The following is a 22646-nucleotide window of genomic DNA, read 5'->3' on the forward strand; positions in this document are numbered from 1 at the left end:
ATCATCCCTTAAAATTTAGGAGCTTCCATGTCCTGAACTTACCATGATGTACAAAAAGGATGTCATAGTAATATAAAAATTTTGGAATGCAGTTTAGCAAGTTATCACACAACACAGGGTGAAGAGAGAAAGGTCTGTTTAAATTTGTGTTCTGTGTGTCAAACAATTCTGTGAGTAACACCATTAATTTCTTGAATTACTGCAGACCCCCACAGAGAATGTTTATGCATTTTGGCATGTGAAGCTTCTCTTTGAGTAACATCCTCTATTAACTAAACCCGTATTAGACTTCCTTCTGTTCCTGACAAAATGCAAAGGGAAAAGAACATAAATGCCTTTTTATCTTACCATCTCTGGTCACTAACACCAAGAGCTGCATTCTTTGCCTGTGTACCTTTCATCCCTCACTGGCACAACAATCAGTACAGCATCAACAAGATAATTCAAGATTTCACCACACAATCTGAGAAAAAATATGTAATTTGCAGTCTTTTTAACGGGCAGCACCTCTCCAAAGATGTGTCAAGGAGAAAACCCTTAATTTGTGATAACCGAGCATTCAGATGTTGAATAAATCAGGTATCAGGATGTATTTACATTTTTCAAGGATTTTGAATAAAAAGCTTCTATCTCCCCAGCTGCCTTTTTACTTGTGCTCCTCTCTTTTAATTTAATGTCGGTCTTTGATGACAACTGGGTTTATTGCTGCAGGTATGGAAACTGGTATCCTCAGCACTATTTCCCCTTGGAAATCTCTTCCTCTAACTTAAGATTGCTGTGTAAAGAGTGTGGTTGTTATGGAAAGCAGCTCAATGCCTTTTCTTGGTTTTTATTGCTCTGATATTTTCTGAGAGTTACAGGTAACTCTTACAGTATTTTAGTATTGATTTTGAGACAAGTCCTCTTTGACCTGAGAAATCTGAAATGAAGAAAAGTGCTGTGCTGAAAAAGTAGGAGCTATCACCTGAATGCAAGTAACAGCCCCTCCAGGAGAAACATTTGTTAAATTTAGGAAGTTTAGCAATGCAGCTGTAGTTCTGCCAATTGACCTCAAAGCTCTTCACCCTATACAGAGAGATTACACTGATTGCAGAAAAGAAAAAAATGAACCCTTTGAGTAGAGTGCTCACAGTGGAAGGGACTTTGCCTCAGGGGGAATAAAGGAGATCTTTTCTGGTCTGCTCCTTCCACTACAGACGATCAAAAAAGGCCAAATAAAGGTGATTACAATTGCAATCTTTATTAGCAATAATTAGCATGGCAACATGAAGTGCTAGAGAGCATGCTCCAACTCTGAAATTTTATGAAGCATGAACTGTACAATTCTAACTGTGAAGATAGATTACCTTGACATTTGAAGAATTTGACATGAGGAAAAATGGAACATAATACACACAACTCAGAAGTCTGTGCAAATGACCTCTGCATAATTATTTGAATGGATGAGCAAAGAAATGTTTATCTCCTTTATATTGCAGTTTTTCAACTCTGCAAGTCATTTAAGCAAGAGGTCTCTATATTGGTTTTGGGGGGGAGGGGGGACAACTGCTTCCAATATTCTATGGAAAATTTTTCAGAATTATTGATTTATGTTTACCTGAGGTCTACTCAAGTTCCAAGGAAGAGAATCACAGAAGAAACAATATTTCTATGGCTTAGTCTGACATTAAAGTACTATCTGATCCAAGAATAGAAGCAAGAGTATAAGAAAACATTGATTTGAACAAATGGGCTAATATATTTTTTCCTCTCTTTTTTTTTTTTCCTTTTTTCTTTTTATTTATTCCAAACATAGAAGATATTGAGTACTTTATGCCTAGAACCAATTAGATGCCTATAAAAAACGCATAACCAAGGATAGATATTGTATTTATTATGTCAGAATATATTAGATCACAATGACACCACTTAACCAGAAAGTATCTATACTTATATATTTGAAGAGAACTACTGACACATTTTCAACACAACAGCAGTCATGCTAACTTCAACATTATAACTCAGATTTTCAAAAGAGCCTATAGAAAATAAAACTTTTAGAAAGGCTAGAGAGTGTCATAATACTGGCAGTCTAGAAAATACTTTGTAAATAGATTAAGAAGCAGAGATGTCTCTGTTTTCATATTTGTTATTGGAATAAGAAAAAGAAAATAAAAAAGGATTTTCAGAAACTGACCTTCATTAATATGTCAACTTATAACCTTTTACCATTCACCTAATAGTGCAAGTGGATTGTAACCTTAAAAAAAATACCAGAGACATTAACATTTCATTTCAAGACTAAATTTACCAAAAATCACCTAACACAGATCATGATTAGGTTAGCCAAAGAATATTTATAGTAGTAAAACCTTGAAAATTTTTTTCACGGAATGTTACAATTTCCAAGCATATAAATAGTAAAAAAGAAATTACACATCTTTAAGCAAGACAGTACTTCTTAAAGTTATAAAAAACCCAAACAAGCAAACAAACAAATATATCTGCACTGCTCCAATACTGCAGTTCACACATGAGGTAGCTATTTCTCTACTGCAGATTCTGTTAAAAAAACAAATTTGACTTGACATGTCCTGGCAAATAGCATTTAAAAAAATAGCTTTGTCCTTATAAAGATTATTGTTCTGATATAAGGTGTAAAAGCAAACAACAAAAATTATTTGTCTCCAAGAATCAGTTATATCTTTATCTACCTTTGATATCTACTGTAATGTAAACAATCCAACTTTCTTCTATGGGTGTCTTGCTGAGTTATTTCAATAGGGCAAACCTATGAAAATTTTATGACTATCCCTTCCAGATAGGGAATGAACAAGTCCAAGAGACCTACATATAACAATGGTTATAGATGTTCATAGAGAGCTGTGATTTTTTGTATTTGTAGTCCCTTTTCTCCACCTGTGACCTTCAAAGATAAAGGCTCACTTCTATAACTCTGATAGATTTTTTTCATATATCCAAACTGGCATTTAGTAGAAGAAAATATGATGGTTACTGTTCCCGAATTAGTCTGCTTGCTATTGCTGAAGAGTGAGCACTGGTTTATAGAGAATCTCTAACAGTGTACAGTCTGTAATTTCAGTCTAAATAAACTCCTATAATGCTTCTATTGATCTAACAGAGCACACACAGTGTAAATCCCAGACAAATCCAAAAAGACAATTAACTAAAATTTTATTACCTGTAGAAACTAGTGGTGGGAAAGCCAATGTTGATTTTCTAATTGTGATGTGTAGAGTTTACTTACATTGGAACCATTTAATGTATAATTTTTACATGTGTATATATGTTTCATATTATACTGTTATATACAAGCAATTATTTCTAAGATACAACTGTTTTATCTGAGTAACTCATACTTTTTCAAAAGTGGTTTTCTAAATATACAGTAATGCTCTTCTCCAAAACCAATTTTGTAGTTTCCATCCCATTGTAATTTTTTAAAAGATATTGTGACTGTTATGCTCTGAAAATAATTCTCTATTTCAAAAGAAAAAGCCTTGTAATTGAAGATGAAACCTTGGTATTCTTCTGGCTGTGAAGTCATTTCAAGATAAAATAAACACAGGTAATGTCTTGACATTAAAACTGACACATTTAATTTACAAAAAGTTTGACCCTTGACCACTTTAGAATTGCTTTAAGAACATAGGAAAAAGGAACAATGCCTATGAAACCAATGAAATCTGTTCCAAGAAGTGAAACATAGATTTCACTAATGACCTCTCAAGTCAAAGGAAAAAGTACAGTTTTAATAGTAATAAGGATGGGATCTGCACCCTGTCCTTTTATGTGGAACTGTTTATTACTGATTCTCCATGGTTCAAAAGAATATAATGTCAGCAGCAATGCCCATAATCCTTGAAAAAATTTGTTCCTTTGTGCATGTATTAGACATTGCTGATGCATGAAATATCTAATCTGTAGCTAACAAAGACAGATGGTTTTCCCATTCATTTCTAATGAGCCATTTTTAAAGTGTCAGCAGCATTTTTTGTTTATTTGCTTGTTTAAACTTCCTATTTTATTAAGGTTTTCCAAATAAAAAATGTGCACGTTCTTTAAGGGAGCAGTTAAATGGAGGGGAAAAGAACAAGCAGGAATGAGTCTATTATGAATCATGTGCAGCAGAAGCATTATAATATTAGGATTAGAAATAATGTGGTAGTGAAATCTGTCATGAAAACTTTTTTCAGACATTCTTTTTGTGTATTGCCTATCTTATTTCTATCTATTGTATTTTTAATTCTCACCATCCCACACATCATTACAACCCACGACATCTCACCCAAGATGACTATGTGGTGGCAGCATTTTTGTTATTGACCAGAACTGTAGCTACAAAAGACAAGCCATTGAATTTCAGTTTTATTGTCATTGCTACATAATGTGATGAGAGGATGAATTATGTTGAATATGGCCTTTGTGTCCAGCAATTCAGCATGTTTTTTCTATGAGGCTGTTATGGCAGCGTGTGAAGTCTTGCTAAGGTCAAAAGAAACAATCCACAGTCCTCTCATTATCTGTCAAGCCAGCCATTTCATTGAATGATATCATCAGGATGGCTTTCCCCTTCGTGAAAACGTTCTCCTGAGCACCTTCTTTTCTATCATGTGTGTGGAAACAGTTTCAAGGGTTATTTTCTCCATCATCTCTCCAGGGACCAGGGTAAGGCTAACTTGACCACAGTTGCCCAGATCCTTCTTGCCTTTCTTGAAAGTAGCAGTCATTTTCTTCATTCCTAGCCTTCTTTTTTTCTTTCTTTGTCCATTCCACTCTCTGACATTTTTCCATAACCCTTCTTCTGATCCTTAAACACATCTCCTTGTCACCAAGATTTTTTAGAGATAATCAAGAGCGGCCTCACAAGGACTTGAGCTATTACCTCAGGACTCAGAATATCTCCTCTCAGCAGCCTGCAGCTGAGAATCTCCCAGTTTGCCATCACTCATCCTTCTGGTGCTGCCTCATGACTCAGGTTAAACTGATTGAGATGCTTCACTGGACAGAGCTTCTAGGTCATCCTCTGGTACCGGGTCACTGAGCCTACTCTGTAGTGGCAGAGCTCAGATAGCACAGGACCCCTCATCCTGTTGTCAAGGTTACAAGCTTCTAGCCTTCATTGTAACTCCATTTCCAAAATCTTATGCAAAGGCTCTTTCTGGTTCTCCTTCACTATGTCTGGGATTTCAGGTTCTTGTAATTGGAGGGTCTTGGACAGAATGATATTGTCCCCATCTCAGCTTCATATAGTGCTGACTGCCTCCTGAAGCTCCTTTACTTGGCAACACAGATCCTCCTCCGGCATACAAGTGCTTCCTCCAGGCAGGGACACTATCATCAGATCCCAGCCTCAACAAGAGGTTCCAGACATTTCTGTAGCTCTAGGCCTACAGAACTGCATCCTCCCTGAGGAGCTCAGTCTGGTTTGAGGTCTCCATTGGGCTGATCTAGTTACTCCTGTGGATGGTCATGACAGTGCCCTGCAGCACCTCACTACCTAAGTACATAGTGTCCTCAGTGGAATTTCTGGCCCCTTCTACTCTGTCGGCTGTGCTCTGGGCTTGGCAGTCATATACACTCTTTCTAGCATTTGCTGAAAGCATGCTTGGCTGTCCTTAATGTGGAGTCAACTGGAAACAAAAAGCTTCAAGTCCCCATAAATCAAGGAAAGTTGGCAACAAAGCTTGTGGGACACTGCTGCAGCTTGTTAGCAGTCACAGCCTTCTGTAGCTATCCCTTCTGGGGAGCATCAGGCACCCTGAAGCTCTTCAAAGTTTCACAGTAGTCCTCTAATGACCCCAGGAGTTCCCAGGAAGCTTAGCATATCATAAGCTAGAGCCCATAAACTGCTGTGCAAACTGCTTTGTTTGTTAGCTCTGCTCATGTATTATTAGTACATTATTTGCAATGAAAGTGTTTTACTGCCCTACAGCAATGATAAATTTGGGTAACACATTACATTTCATGCACTCTTAAAGCTATGCTTGAGGTACCTTATTATTTTAGAAACTGGTTTAAAGTCCCTCCATTTAACTCATGAGTTCATCGAATGATCATTTGTGTCTCTCAGGGTGTTTGTAAACAAAATAAATTATAAAAAAATTATTCAAAATATATCACCTAATGATTAAATAGGTGGAACAATGCTATTGTTCAGGAAGAAAAACTTAATAAGCTAATTTTGGAGGGAGGGGGGTATTTCCCAGATACTTACTGTGTTTTGTTTCAAATTTTAATATTTATTGGGATTTTGAAAAAAATGATCTTGTTCTTTGAGAAGACTGTTGAGTTATGGCTAAAATATGCCCTAAGGAGTGCAGAATGTCAGTGACTGTTAGATGATGCTGAGGTGGCACAGCAATATTTTCTTATTTTGCTAAAGGCAATAGAAACCCTAAAGATCATTTCACTGTAGTATGACAAGAAGCACAATACACATTTGGAGTAGCTAGCAGTATTACCAGAGAAGAACTATAAAACACTCACTATCTGTGGAGGAAACACCTTTTTGTGTTTTCATACATTTCTTTAGCTAATTTATTAGTAAATCTCCCGATTGTCCATATAAATATTTTAAAGTTGGTTTTGAGTAAGAAATACGTACATAACTTGGTACTAGGATGAAGGAAAAAAACCCTACAACTCCAAATGAAAGATAAGTCAGAAGCACAACAGACAAATGCTTTGGGAAACGTCTCTATAGCAAGAGAGGAAGAGCTGGCCAAAGAACCCTGAAGAAATGATGCATAACAGTTGCTGCTTGCAGTAAAATACTTAAGCATTGGCATCTGGGATCACTGAATACCAGGGTGATTCCCTTCTATGGGAAAAGCTGCTTCTTGCTTTTGGGGGGAAAAAATTAACGAAAGGTATAGCAGTAGTTAAAAGGAATGTGATTAAAACCAGAAGGCACACTGAACACAACATTATAATTATAATCATATTGTGACTTCCTTTAGAATTCCATTATGGTTTTAAAACTCATTCATTTAGAGATGAAAACATCTTTAAAATGCACTGTGTAAATAGGCATGCTTTTACTTACAGATCGTTCAGATATTTAACTTAGGAATCACCTGCTTCTACAACTCGGCACAGAGCAATTTTTGCATATTTCTGAGAAAATGCAGTGGCTGATTTTGACTTTGTTTTTCTAAATAAATCCTTTCCAGAAGGGGAAAAAAGAAGTAAAACAGTATGCTAATATTCTGTAACAGTACTGTAATTTAAGTATGTGTCGCCCTGATTTTTTAAGATTTTCTAAGCCTTCTGATGTTTGCATTCTTGTATGAAACTTTCTCACACACTTTCTGTAAACAACTTATTGTTTTGCATTCTTTTATGGAGGAGGGGAAACTTGATGGACTGTTGGTTTGTCCAGTGTCCCTGGAGAGGTGGTACTTTCACCCTCCAATCCTCTGTCACCTTTGGAAATCTATAAATGTAGGAGTCAGAAAATAAACGGGCTCTTTTTCCTGTCTGAGAGCAGCAGTGTGTCTGCATCATGTTGTCTTGTGTCCTGTAGCAACAAATATGCATGACACTGAATATATCCTAATAACTTAAAACCGGTCTTTTCTTTCAGAGCTTAGCACAGGTTACATTAATGAAAAACTATTTTATTATTCTGAAAACACGTGGCTTCAAATGTTAAGGATCAAAGAGGAAAGCAATAGGGCAAGATGTTTTACTTGGAAATGTACTGAGAAAGTAACAACAAAGAGGCAGGAAAAGTCTAACCTTAGTGGACAGTATGGTTATCCAAATTGCCAGTTGGCATAAATCATTACCTAAGTAAAGGCAAAGAAAGATGATCATGACATGGTTACTAATTGAAGAAGCATTGCTAAAGAAGACTAGCACAGTTTGAGATGAGTTCTGAAATCATGTAAAATACCCTCTTCTATGAGCACAAATTATTCTTTCAGCTGGAGTCTAAAGGGAGATAGGAAAACTATGGCCTCCTACAGGACAGGATAAGTACAGAAGAGTTTAAATGGAGAGAATTTAAATACAGATGACTGTTTTGCACACATTTGCAGCAATTCTCAGAAGTGCTTAAGGAACTTGAGCCTCAAATTTTAAGGTGATGTTGGCAGTTACCAACTTTTGTCCTTGCAGAACTTAGTGGGAAGGAGAGCTTTCAGCATTTTATAACACAGCCAGCCATAACTGTGAAGGGGTAAATGGAGATCTGTGATATAGTTGCACAAACAGGATGTAAGAAAATATGCAATAAGGAAAATATAAAGGATAAGAATGAGCAGGCAGGAAAAATGACTGTCTCCAAATCAAAGCAAACAAATAAAAAAAACCCCCAAAATACCAAGGAGTCTTGATTGCAAAAATAAAATATCAGGAGTGGATAAGATAGCATGAAGAATTGGACTTCAGTTTACACTGAGATAATAAAAAGGTGTCTTAGTGAATGGATTCAAGTGCTGACAAAGGATAACATTTCTGTATTCAACTGAAGCAAACACTGAACCTGTCACAAAACATAAAAGATAAATTACATAAGAAAATATACTTAGGTAGGTCTAATTTCCTGTTTGGTATGGAGAAGTCTATTTGTATGTCATAAGCAGAAAAGCGACAGCAAGGCACCATTTTTATTCTTTATAAAAAACTCAACGACAAGAATTGACAAATGCATTTGTGAATATACAGAAAGAACTGAGTACATTGGAAAGACACTTGGATTAATTCTCCAAGTTCTAATATCATATAGATTACAGACAAGTTCCAAACTATTCTACATCATTAGAAACTCCGGTTCATCCATAAAGTTATGTTGCCTGTTATTTGGCAAGAAGTTAAATAGATTTTCACTCAAAAGTTGGTAACAGCAAAGGAGACACAGGAGGTTTAATTAGGGTTTGATGTTACTAGGGCTAAACCTCAGAATTATCAATACAATAGAGAAGAAATTTGGAATTCGGCTGATACTAGATGAATCTGTCCATAAATCTTCAGAGCCATAGTTTGAGATTTCATGTTATCATGAGGATTAAAATCACATAGCACTGGAAATAAATGCATGAAATAAATGCATGAATTTTTTCTAAATTAACTTATTTAGCATGTGCCATGAGCCAAACTGAAAACTGAGAAGGAAGAAAAAGATATTTCTCATTTCATCAGCTGAACATAAATTAAGTCAAATGAAAGGTGACATATTAAAAACTATTCACATCCAACAATTCAAGCCTGACTACTGGTTCAGAATCTTTCTTACCTGATTTTTTTAAAAATAAAAATATGCATCTGAGAAGGCTTTATTTTCCTTTTTTTTTCCTGTTGGGATGTGATTTACTTTTCTATGATGGAATTCATAAAGAAAGATACTCAGTGTGACAGATTTGGTGACACTTCAGTTTTGCCAGATAGTTTTCATTTCAAGATTCAACAATGAATAGCCCCAGATAAAGAAAATCAACTCAAAAGTGAAATTTTAAATTAGTAATTATGTTTTGTGTAATTATTGTTTTATCACACATTTGAATTTGGTAGGAAAATATTTCCTTCTTCATTATATTCACTTTCTTTCTATACAAATATATTAAAAAATATATTTTTAAGCTGTTGCACAATAAATTACTTATTTTTTAAGTAAGTGATGTTCTCAGCTGGACTTACAAATATTTACAAGAAAGTAAGCTAATGAAGAATATCAAAGCATAAAAGAAAGCTAAATTTCTCTATCCTTTACATTAATTTAAGTTGTAAGTGGTATCAAGTACCAGTCATGGTGAGGCAAATTTCAAAGAAATTCAGAGTATTCTGAGTATTGCTGCCAGCAGCTCAACTCACAGCAGGAAAATAAACAGTGCCAAAACATGGCCACAGGCAAGAAAACTTCATTGCCTATCACTTGTGCATTCTCAGATCACTTGCTGGTCTCACTTTGGTCCAGGCTAATGCCTGTCCAAAACAATGCCTGAGCACAGCTCAAGAACTGCAATGATCTTTTCTGTTAGGCAACTATAATCCAGTTATCCTGTTTTAAAAACCACATTTACATTTAAAGACATGGCTGGATTTCCTCAGGTTCAGCTATCAGTTACTGCCACTGCTTATCTACTGTAACACAAACACTTTGTCTTGTTGATGTAGCTTTTAAGAGAAAAGTATTAGTCAAGGTAAAAAAAACCAACACATTTTTTTAAATTAAGTGTAATTATGATCTTTTAGCATCTCTGAATACAAACAAGGACAGTTCTATGATTGAAATGAAATTTCTTTATAATATAAAAATAAAACATTGAGCTATACTAATTTTCCTCGGTATTGCCATGTCTCAGAGACAACTCTAGGTATCTTTGAAGATATTGTTTTGTTTGGTGTAACCTACCCTTTGTATACGATGATTCAATGGTATATCTAATTTTCCTGTTCTGTTATGTCAACTAGAACAAATAGCTCTGAGAAAAAATATGCCTGGTGCTTACACTTCAAACCAATTTTCTTGTAAATATTTTCTGTAACAGTTCTGTATTTGCAAAATCCAGAAAAAATACTTCTTGAGCATTTTTACTCTCAATAAAAAATAGAAAGTCCTTGGATTTGTGTATAAGTAGTTGACCCAACTATGAGTAATATCAGAAGAAGTCCTGTCACCTTCTGCAATACATATAATTCTTTCTGGCTGGAAAAATTGGGAAAATGTAGGGATTCATGGCTGCAGGCTTTAAAAAGTGGAAAAATATAAAATAAAGATATTTTAACAGGTTTTCTCAAGATTGCTATACTTTATTTTATTAAAATAAAAATATTTTACCAAACTAAGAAATTTTATACCACATAAAAATATAGCTCTAGGATATCACAAATCATTGTGGTTAAGTTTTGAACATAAAATGATTTGACTTAGTTATGATTAGCTATTTGGGAAATAGTTTCTCCATTGTCAACTGTAGTTAGTTTCCTTTCTGATTATTGTCTATATTACCAGGAATATAATCACTGTACAACAGCTAGACTGTGTACCACATACAGTTATTACACTGAGCTGTATATGCAGAGTCATCAGTGTCCATTAAGAATTTACAAGACTCTTCTAGTATTGACATCATAATTTAGACGAACGCTGGCAAGGAGCAAAAACTGATTACTAGATTGTTAATGGAATCTTAATCCTCATGCTACTGAAATAAAATAACTTTTAAACCATAAATGCATGCATGAAATAAAGATTGGGGTTTAAGTTAAAGAAAATATGGTTAGTGTCACACTCTCATGCTTTGTCTGAGGGGATATAAATTTTAGTTAAATTACTCTTTTGTTGGTATTTTAAGCCACAAGGTGGCAGCAATGATATAATCTCCTCATCCAACTGCCCACTACCCCTACTTTTACTCTTCAAATCATCTCTTGTGTTTATAGGGCAAATATGACAGAAAGAGAAACTATATTTTCTTTGACAAAATACAGTTCCAAACTTCGTTACTTGTTAAATGTTTTTTAAATCATACATGTTTCTTTTCCTTTTTTTTAATTTTTAATTTTACATATACCATTTATTATATCTGCTGGCTTCACATGAAAATACAGGGAAGCACTGTGTCCATGACATAAGTCGTTTGCCCATTTGTGTAATAACATTTCCTTCACAAGCTGGGAAACAAAATAATGGCTGGATTCATAAGCCTGGCCTTCCTGGGACATGAACATATAGTGAAGAGGTGCAATTCTTACCGATAACTGTTGAAAAGGTCCGTGCAGGTGCCATTGTTTCTACAAGGCTCTGAATTACATTCATTTGATTCCTTTTCACAAAATTTTCCTTCCCATCCAGGCAAGCAATCACACTGGTATCTCTGTAATACATTAAGTAAAATAAACAATCTGTTACTCTTCGTATTTTAATGCAATTACAAAAGTATTATTACTAATTGTTGGAAGACATTAACATACAGCAAAACAACAGGAGTGCTTTAAAATCTGAGTACATAAATAAATTGCCACAGCATGATGGTGAAAAGTGTAGTGCAGCATTCTGGTATCTATAGGTGTTTAGAGACTGCAAATAAATTTGTTGCATTTTAGGTTTTTTGTTATTGAAATTTGGAAACAGACAGAGACAATTACGTTTCAAAGATATATGGGCTATGATCCTCATATAAAAAGCAGAAGAAGATTATTTAATTTTCTAATACACTTAAAAAATATAATAAATTTAGAGTCAGAACTCTGAAGGGAGTCCAGATTGAGCAATTGACCCAGACCTTTCTGTAATGATAGTCTTACACTCTCCTGACAAATTAAAAGATTGAAATACTTTATTGGAGCAAAGATAACAAAAAGAAAGGAAGTTAACAATTTAAAGTCACGCTCAGTATGATTGCCCGGGAGTGCGGCACAGCTCCACTGATACCAGTGGCTCAAATGAAATTATTTACACTCATATCTGGTCAAATAACTTTTGCACCAATCAACTTGTACATAGTGTATTTGTGATTTATATTTTCTCAACTCCATTCTGCTTGTTTTGTGCTCACATTGATGAACATCATTGCTGTGCTTGCTTGGGACACACCCATGATTTCTGTGACATGGATGTTCTAAATGCATTGATATAGACTTTGAAAATCAGGATATATCTTTCTGAGTTAACATAAGGCAGAGAACATGGGCAGATGAAACCAAGTTTTGTGGGAATGTTGGTCTGCTGAAGGATAAGGAAGGCTTTTCAGAGGAATCTGGACAGGCTGGATTGATGGGCCAAGACCAGTTGTGTGAGGTTCAACAAGGCCAAAGTTGGTTCCTGCCCTTTGGCCCATCACCCCTAGGCAGTGCCACAGACTGGCGTAAGAGTGGCTGAAAAGCTGCCCTATGGAAAAGGAACTGGGGGCGTTGGTTGACAGCAGCTGAACATGACCAGTGTGTGCCCAGGTGGCCAAGAAAGCTGGTGGCATCCTGGCCTGTATCAGCAATAGTGTGGCCAGCAGGACCAGGGCAGGGATTGGCACTGGTGAGATCACATCTGGAGTGCTGTGTCCAGTTCTGGGCCCCTCACTACATGAACAATATTGAGGTGCTAGACTGAATCCAGAGAGGGACAACAAAGCTGGTGAAGGGTCTGGAAAACAAGTCCTAGAGGGTGTGGATGAAGGAGCAGGAGTTGTTTGGTCTGCAGGAAAGGAGGCTGAGGGGAGACCTTATGCATCTCTACTACTACCTGAAAGGAGGTAGTAGAAAGACGGCGATCAGCCTCTTCTCCCAGGGAAGAAGTGACAAAACAAGAAGAAATGGCCTGAAGTTGCACCAGGGGAGGATTAGTTTGTATACTAGGAATAATTTATTCACTGAAAGAATAGTCAAGCTTTGTAACAGAATGCTTTGGGAAGGGGTTGAGTTACCATCTTATAAGTGCTCAAAAAACATGTGGATGTGGCACTTAGGGACACGATTTGGTGGTGAACATGGCAGTGCTACATTGACAGTTGGACTTGATAATCTTAGACTTTTTTTCAAATGTTAATAACTTTATAATAGGAGACAGAGAGATTTTGTTATTTTAAAATGTAATACAGAGAGATGAACTTGGAAAGAAAATAATTTGCTGTGAATTGTGCCAAAGAAAGAAAAAATGTACATTTGAGACAAATTACATTACTAGTCCACATGTTGGAGTTTCCTATTACATATTGACCCTGAGATTAGCTCAGTTGTTTAGAGCATGGTGCTAATAGCACCAAGGTTCTATTCCCATGTGGGCTACTCACTTTGGAGTTGGATTTGTTCATCCTTGTGTGCCCTTTTCAGTTCAGAAAATTCTGTGATCTATGATAATAGCCACACCCAAATATCTGTGTCAAATGGTAAAAAATGGGCACTACTAATCCATACCCATGAGTAATAATCAGACACTTCTTAAAAACTGTTCCATTGTCAGGTTAGGTTTTCATATATACTAGGAATGTGAGATAACAGCTTGTTTCCAAAAAACTCTTCAAGAAATGGATTACAAAATGAGAAGTGAAAGGAGGCTTGCCAACAGTTTTGTTTAGAAAGCAGCAGCATTTTTCTAGCCCCACTAAAATTATCTCTCAATCAAATGCTGAAATTCTGTCCTTTGCATGTTTTCATTACATGAGGATTGTCACATCAAGTACAAAACCTCACTCACATTTATGTATATCATTCATATGTGCAGAAAAACCTAAAAATTCTTACACAATATTTCATCTCTGTGTAGTTTTACAGTAATGAAAGTGCAATGTTGCAATAAGCAATATATAAACAGATAAAAGGGGGTTTTATAGATACAAGTCTTTGCGGAGAAGGACCTGTGAGGTCTGGTGGACACCAACTTAGACAAGAGTCAGCAATATGCCCTTGTGGCCAAGCAGAACAAGAGCATCCTGTGCTGCATTAGGAGGAATGCTGTCAGCAGGTTGAGGGAGGTGATCCTCCCCTCTACTCAGCCCTGGGGAGGCCACACCTTAAGTGCCATGTCAGTTGTGGTCTGCCCAGCACTTATTGCAAAGGGTCCAGCCAGTAACATTACTAAAAGATTGACATATCTCTCAGATGAGAAAATGCTGAGAGAGCTGGGATTGTCTGTCAGGGCATAGCTTACACCAACAACATAAAATGACAAGAAGCTGCATAGTAGAAAGCATGTGGTGGATCAAGCAGGAGACTGAAGGACTAGAATTTGATACCTATTTATATGTTGTCCCCTTTATTTACTGTAACTATGTATTACTCTTCATTGGAGACAGGTTAAAAAAATGGTACCTTTAAGTTCCTGCAAATTTTCTTTTGTTTGTCCTCTACAGAACACAATAAATGCATCAATAACCCTATAATAACTACTGGTATTCCTTGTACACAGCTCTTCCTTGTACAATATGTAGCACAATATGCTTAAGTAGAGTGGATTTTACCAGCTGGGGTAAAAAATGTCTGATCCCTTGAACACATACCCAGAACCACATATGCGCATGACCATGTCTTTATGCAATTAACTTTGTGTATTGTAAGACAGTATCATTTAAGAGCAATTGTATATTTCCCTTCTCCAAAACTGTAAATGAAGAATTAATCATTTTCTTAAGCCCTAGTCAATGTTACTTCACTAGGAAATGGCAGCTGAACATCTGGTAAACAGAAACTGCAATGAAAAATGTTCATCACACACAACAAATATCTAGATTATGAACAAATCCAGCCTGTCCTGTGTATATCTAGGCTGATAGATATTTTGATCATACAGATATACACTCCAGATATGTTTTCCATGTCTAAAGAAAAAAACTGAATCAATTTAATTTTTAAAGATACCCATGGAGTTGTAGAATTTTTTGGGGGATTTTAAAGTTTTTAATTCACAGAAAGAACAAAAAATGCCTCACCTGAAACAGAAACACACAAAATGAAACATAGAAACTTCCTTTTATTCTGTGTGTTCCAAGTTCTTCTGCCAGATTGTTTCTTGGGGTGCAACCCTTTATCCATTAAGGCCAAACAAGATGAACCTATTGTAAGACTATTTATCATTGGCATGTAATCGGGGATAGATTCCATCCTCTATAGAAAACTCATCACAAACTCTTGTCTGTAGGAATCAGGGATTTTTTTCCTACAGAAAACCTTCATGCAACTTCATTTTGTTAGTGCTAACAGCACTTCATTTAACCTTGTGAAATAAATGTGAACATAAAAATGTAAGCATCTGTGAAATCATATTTGCAATTGCTCTAAACCATATTGAGATCCTGACATTATTTATGCAGCCTTTTTTAATTTAAGGGTCTTTTCTGAGTTGCTACTTTAGGGCTTTACTTTTAAGTTATTATTGATTTAACCACTTGCATAATCATACATATTAACTGAAAAAATTAGATTGCCATTTATCATTATGGCATTGTTTTCATTGTGCAAGTCTGTTTGCATTTATATCCTAAATAAGAAAGCTTGTTTAAAAACAAAATAGAACAAAACAAAACCAGGATATCTGCTCATCTTCATTTGGTTTAACACTTACCTTTTTTTTTATTATAGACGTCTGATCTAAAACAAGACCTACGCCAAGTGAAGTCCCAGCAAATGCACTACTTTTCTGTCTTCTGATAATGAATTATTTACCTTTTCTTCACAGGTTGTAAAAAGAGTGAATTTATTACCCGTGCTGCTCAACAAATTAAGGAAATCTGACTTCTGACACAAAGAAAATCTGCAATTAGCTCTGTTGCTGTTACTCTAGAAGACATACACGGCTTGCTCTAATACTAGTTAATAACTCTGTAATAATCAGATTGCTTAACTCACAGCAAAGAAACACCTCTGGGGCTGAGTGTCATGAGGTTTGCTATATGGTTATTAATACTGATGTTAATTGAAAGAATGATTATAATAAGTGACATAAAAGAATAAGGTGGAAAAAAATGTGAAACATGGATTCAGAGGCAATGAAAAATTAAAATTAAAAATATAATTTCTAAACAGTACTACAAGTGATTGCTTCTGATAAGACTACTATTTAAAAATCACCAAAATTTGTTACTGAATCTAATTATTAGATTAGATTAATAATAATTGATAATAATAACTAATTGATGCCTTTTAATACATTTATTAATACTTTATTAAAATTAAGACTTTATTTTACTCTAGCTACGTAAGTTACAGTCTATGTGGTGTTTTGTATTAAGCACTTAAAATTGTGAAATAGTAGGGTAAAAAGCTTAATATTAAGTACTAGCTATCTACAGAAGTTGAGTTAGTATTAGGTAATGCTAGGTATTTTTAAATACTTCTAAATTCTCTATTTTTATGTATATATCCTTTCCTATACATTTATATGTTAAAGATGTTAAGCAGTATATTTATTTGTTCTTCCAAACCATTTATATCTTTTACAACCTAAGGTATTGTAAATTATATAACATCTGATATAGAGAATAAACCAGGTTTTCTTTAATTCAAATTTTAAGCAAGGCTTAGAGGAGAAACAAAGAACATTTTTAATTTGCTTATCTCTCTAAGATTTTAAATAATTAATAAGTTACATCAACAAGAAAACATATTTTAAACACCTGGTACAAGTAAAATCACGTAAGTTGTGATGAGTTTTTGCTTTACATTACAGTAATTATTTAATATTAAAAACATTTCATAAGTATATGCAACAAAGTAAGATTTTCATCATTTTTGAATAGCACACCATTAGTAAAGAGAAGCTTTCATTTTCATTCAGTTCAAGTTCTGGCTTAAAATATGGCTGGCATCTAGACATGCTGCGTATTTATAGCTCTAAATGGACTCTATTGTAATTTGTAACCACAAAGAAAATTATCTTAAATGGGAACACTTGGTATTTTCACTGCAGGTCTCTACACACAACCATTTTATAGAATGATTCTTTGTTAAAAAAACATTATTATTGCTGCATTTGATACTGATATTTTTTGAATTACTTTTTTTGTAAATATATATTTTAGTGAAAGTTTCACTCTCTCAAAATTTAATCACAGCTAATGCTAGCAACTGGCGTCTCTTAAATTTTTTTTGGATTTCATGTTACATTAAATATGCAAATAAATTCTGGCCTATGCCTTTAAAATTCAATCAATTATTTCCATCACTGCTCAGACATGACCGACAGTTCTCAAAGTCCAGTGTAAATCCTGTTGGGGTTAGTTTTCTGTGTGGAGATTTACCCATAACATGCTTGCTGGGTTCTTTTTTCCCGGGCCAGGTGTTATAAACCTTCAAAAGGGAAGCCAGCACACCCAAGGAGAGCTCAGCTATTACTTTTGGAGGCAAATAATGAGCAGAATGGCTTCTGATGCAGTGTTAGAAACAAAAAGGTTTAATAAAAGGCAAAATAACAAACAGAAAATCCAAGCCAGATACAGAGGTCTGCCCCTGGTATCAACACATTCACAAAAGCCTCATGGTTCTTTCGTCCTCCCCTTTTCTCCCTGATGGGTCAGGTGGGACTTTTTGGCTTCTGTCCAATTAGGTGACCCAGAGTTTTTAGTGAAGCCTCTGGGGTCCTACGAGGTGGCTTTTCACCTCATCGTTGAGAGAAACTTCTGGGCTTCGTTGCTTTTTTGGGGGACAAAGGTTAGCTTTGCCACTCTGTCATTAGGGGCCACTCTCCTACACATGCTGAGGCAAGTAAATATGCAACATGGCTTTTACTAGTATTGACACAGATATACCATTTGAGTATGGACAATGTTAAACATTATGTATGTATTATTTTTTGAGAAAAAAAAAGAAAAATAATAAATTCAAATCTTTTTGAATTTTTACTTTTTAGTCAATTTAAAATGTTTATGAGATGCTACAAGAAATATGGACATTTGAAGACCATAAAAGGTATTTAAGAACAATTAATATGAACAAATATTGCAGTCAAAGTGTTTTAAAAGTTGTTGATATGAATAAGGAAAGATTTTTCTAAGGAGAGATAAAGGATTTTAGGGAAAAAATAAGATTTGGTACTGGTCCAGTCCAGCAATAATTTTATGACAACAAACCAAAGTCAGTTGGAGACCTAATTAATGATAGGTGATAAGTCTTTTTTTGTCTCTACTTCCTGACTGCTGCCATTTATTCTGTTTATACCTTTCTTTTGTTCCTCTCCTAGAGAGCTTACTAGGAAATGTGCCAATCAAATAATCTTCAACATGACAGGTGCTGAACAGTGGAGGAAAACTAATGGAAAACAACAGCCTTAGGTTGTTTGTGCAAAATAAACCAAATAACTAATCCAGCTAGCAACAGACATTTGAGTATCAGCCTTTGGTCGGTGTATCTGTGTTGACGTTTAGCTCAATTGTTCAATGACTAGAGAAAGGTCATGAACATATTCCTGTTAAACCAAAGTACTGACAGGAACTTGACCCCCATAAAAGCTTGTCCAAAGCTTTCAGTTTGCTGTTAGATCTCAGGTAAGAGGAGAGCTGTGGGAATTAGCTGTGATATTCCATAGGAATAGTCTAGGTACTGACAAACAGACATAACATCTTGCTTTTGAATTATGAACCTGGTGTTGCAGCTGGTAACTTTTTAAATAAAGTAAGAAAATGCAGAAGATCAACTACTACTGGTTTCCATAAAACAAAGCTATCTCCTCCCTTAGCATAACAGCTCATTCAAATTCAGATCTTAAGCATGAAGCCATTATCACAGCAGTACACTTCAGTCAGGACAAAGTGCCATTTTTGCCAATCTTAGGCTCAAAAGTAGGGGAACATTGAAGAAACAGGGTGCTCCAAAATTACTTCAAACTAAATATCCTTAGAAGCACCCAGAGATTCAAAATATTTGATGTCAAGTCTCCTTTTTTGAACTTTCACTCATCCCTACTTTAAATTGATAGAACATTTCATTATAATAAAGCATATTACAGGAAAGTCATTTTGAAGAATGAGAACATGTATCCCCACTCATCTGAATTTGCAACTCTTGTGGCTTGGCTGTGCTTGTTTTCAGAGATATGCCATCAATCTTCACTTTTTAAATTAGAACAATGAGCACAGAATTTTAAAACATAGTGAAAACTTTCCCATGTATTTACCTCATACTTCTAGACAGTTGCTAATGCCCAGGTAATGTGCATGTCTTTGTGAGAAAGTTCAGAATCTTTTTATCAAGAGTTTTGTCGTTCTGAGCTCAGTGTCACAGCTCCTGGAAGGACATTGCGTACCTGGAACAAGACAGGTTTGGTTTCCCAAAACAGAAATTCCAGTGTCCCCAGATTCTGAGGCACTAGACACAGCCTAGTTTTCTAGAATTTACTCCAAGACCAAAGGAAAAAATAGTGTTTCTGGTGTATGATACATGTTCTCTGTATTGGAAACTAAATATCAGCACTCTTTTCACCTTTTCTTCACTCACAACATTCCATTACTAAAAGAGTATGCAATGCTTGATAATGCATAACTGAAGTTGGTTCATACACTAAAAACTTGGATCAGTCTGTTTATCAGGGTCACCTAGTGATAGCTGCATCCACAAATGAAAAATTCATAGCAGCTTCTGATTGCAAGGGAATTTCTGTAATACTTATGGTCTCAGAATGGCTTGTTATAAGAATCAATACTTTCTGGGAAAAGCACAAATTGTGTCCAACAGTCTAATATAGTTGTTGCATAACACAATTTAGAAATAAGCCACCAAAAGTCAAGTACAAACACTCTTTTGAAATCCAAATTATTTAATGGAAAAATCAATGAGAGTTTACTTTTGAGGTTTTTTCTTAAAACTATGCTTCACTTAATAAATTTAGAAATAAGTTGTCAGATAAGAAGTAAAAGAGATGCATTTTATTTTGCCAAGTGTTCCCACCATTTTAAACATGCAGTTTCCTAGAAGAAAGAGAGAGAGAGAGAGAGAGAAAAAATGGAACTGTAAAAATAGAAACAACTGAGATAAACTGAGGGATAAGAGCATTGCCAACCCTCCTCATTTTTATAAAACTATACCAGTGTCAGTTTTTCCCTCTCTACTTTACAATGTCTCTCATACTTTGTCTTAAAAATCAGAACATGATTTTAAGAGCACCAGCTCAATATGTTAGTAATATGCTTCTCCTTTTCCTGAAAATTACAGGTTAATTATAGATTCTTCAGCGTACTAAAGGACTGTTAAGAAGAGATTTCCATTATGAAACATTTGTACAGATAAAAGGGAATAGTATTCCTACAATAAAATCCTAACTTAATACTTCACATTCAAATGTTAAGAGCTGTTTTCCCTTCTTTATCTATTTTCCTAATATAGAGTTAAAATTAATTTTAGTATTATTTAGGATGAGGCAATAAAATATCAATAATTTGTGCATTAGGTTGACTATACTGTGAGCTTAAGGAAGTAATAATTTAACAAATTATGACTTTGGATTTTATGGTTCAATCTGTATTTGGTATGGTAGAGGTTAACCACTCTTTACCTGTTAGCTCATATTTCATATGAGAGAAAAGAAGGCTTTTCTCTCCGATAGCAGGAAGTTTAAAGACTTTCATTCTAATCTTGTAAGGCTATAAAAATATTTAATCTTAGCTATAACTTTTTCTGTCTCATTTCCACTCCCTGGGAGAGCTTGATCTTATTAAGGGCAATCTTTTGCAATTTGCATTTTTCTGGCCTTCCTGGAGTTTCCCTCTTATTACTTTAATGAAGTTCTATTTCTGGATATTGAAGGTGCCTGCCTACAAGACTTCAGGAGGCTCACACTTTTTAATGGTATTGCAAACACGGTACCCACTAGCCCTATTTATTAAATCTATTACATATTATGATGCTGGTGCAAAGTTAGAGCTTTTCTTCATGCTTTGGATTTCAACAGCATATTGATGGGATCAGCAATTCATCAATAAGCCATACAAAAAGATCATGTGTGAGTGAAATTTTTATACAATGTGATATATTATTTTTCTTTTCCTATTGGTGTGATTGCAATTGTGTCATTATTACACCACAGACCCTCTCTTTCTTTTCGTCTCTTCTGCCTTATCTCCCCTCTCTCCTCTCTTCTCTCTTTCTCCCTCCTTCTCTGCACCCCTAAAGATGTATCCTGTTCTTCTACTCATGGAATTCTACCCAGGTCCTGGCAGGAACTGGATGAAGGGTAGGGTTTGTGCAGCCATTGCAGCTAATGGGATGATTCTGAAGGATGCCATAAACCAATAGGATTAAAAAAAAAAAAAAACAAAAAAAAAACCAAAAAAAAACCCAAACAAAAAACCAAAAAAACAAACCCCAGATTTAAAGTGCAAACCTAATAGAAATGTGAGGAGACAGTGGTGGATCCTGGAGGGATAAACTGAATCAGAGAGATTTAAATAAGGGAAAGCACTAAATAGGGGAAATCATGAGGCAATTGATAAGAAGTGCACCAGAACATTTTGCTGTTTTGGTATTTCATTAAGCATGCATACTCTGAAGAGAAATAAAGAATATTTGCTTACTGATATATGTGGAAAAAGCCAGTATAAGCACTCTTCTGGATTAGCTGCCACAATTGTACTCAATAACAGATGAAGAAGGAGGTTTCAATTTTCTAAGACAAACAGTATGGTGCTTATTTTGAATACAAAGCCAAATCCATAAGGAATAGTCCATCTAAAACATGAAGATGAGAAGTCAACTGGGACTTTTACATAAAAAGGAAAAAAAAGAAAAAAAAAACAAAATAAAAAAAAAGAAAAAGAAAAAAAGTAAGAAAATGTTTGGAATGACCATTCTATCAGAAAGAAATTGCAGCATAATAAAAAGTACTTGTGCAATGAAGCTGGTGAAGGGTCTGGAGCACAATTCTTATGAGGACTGGTTGTTTATCCTGGAGACATAAAGGCTCAGGGGGACCTTATCACCCCTTACCACCCTGAAAGCACAGTTAACAATGTGGGAATGGGTGTCTTCTCCTAAATTACACATGACAGGAATTGAGGAAATGGCCTAAAGTTGCACTAGGAAAGCTTTTGGTGGGATTTCAGTGGGAAAAAAATAATGGAAAAGGTTATCAAGCACTGGAACAGGCTGTCCAGGGAAGTAGCTGAGTCACCATCCCTGGAGGTACTTAAAAGTTGTGTAGATATGGCACTGAGGGACACTGTTTAGTAGAGGACTTGGCACTGCTGGATAAACAGTTGGACTTGAACTTGGAGGTGTTTTCTACC

General features: G+C 35.3%; 1 protein-coding gene and 1 long non-coding RNA gene across 8 annotated transcripts in view; one reads left to right on the forward strand and one right to left on the reverse strand.

Moving 5' to 3' along the window:
* Nucleotides 1-22646, reverse strand: part of EYS (eyes shut homolog) — a 797842-nt gene that overhangs the window by 435684 nt on the left and 339512 nt on the right. For all 5 annotated transcript variants that reach the window (XM_064412283.1, XM_064412282.1, XM_064412281.1 and 2 more), the window contains one exon: nt 11701-11822. In XM_064412283.1, coding sequence (XP_064268353.1) covers nt 11701-11822 — 122 coding nt within the window. The remainder of the gene's footprint in view (nt 1-11700; nt 11823-22646) is intronic.
* LOC135296218 (uncharacterized) overlaps nt 1-22646 on the forward strand; it is a 31306-nt gene that overhangs the window by 6999 nt on the left and 1661 nt on the right. The window contains exon 3 of one of the 3 annotated variants that reach the window (XR_010358264.1): nt 16112-16455. The exons of 1 other annotated variant lie outside the window; for it this stretch is intronic. This is a non-coding gene — a long non-coding RNA (uncharacterized LOC135296218). Of the gene's footprint in view, nt 1-205; nt 10964-16111; nt 16456-22646 lie in introns of those variants that run through there. One more of the 3 variants, XR_010358265.1, reaches the window with a different exon arrangement.

The sequence above is a fragment of the Passer domesticus genome, chromosome 3 (genome assembly GCF_036417665.1).
Source record: "Passer domesticus isolate bPasDom1 chromosome 3, bPasDom1.hap1, whole genome shotgun sequence".
NCBI lineage: Eukaryota > Metazoa > Chordata > Aves > Passeriformes > Passeridae > Passer > Passer domesticus.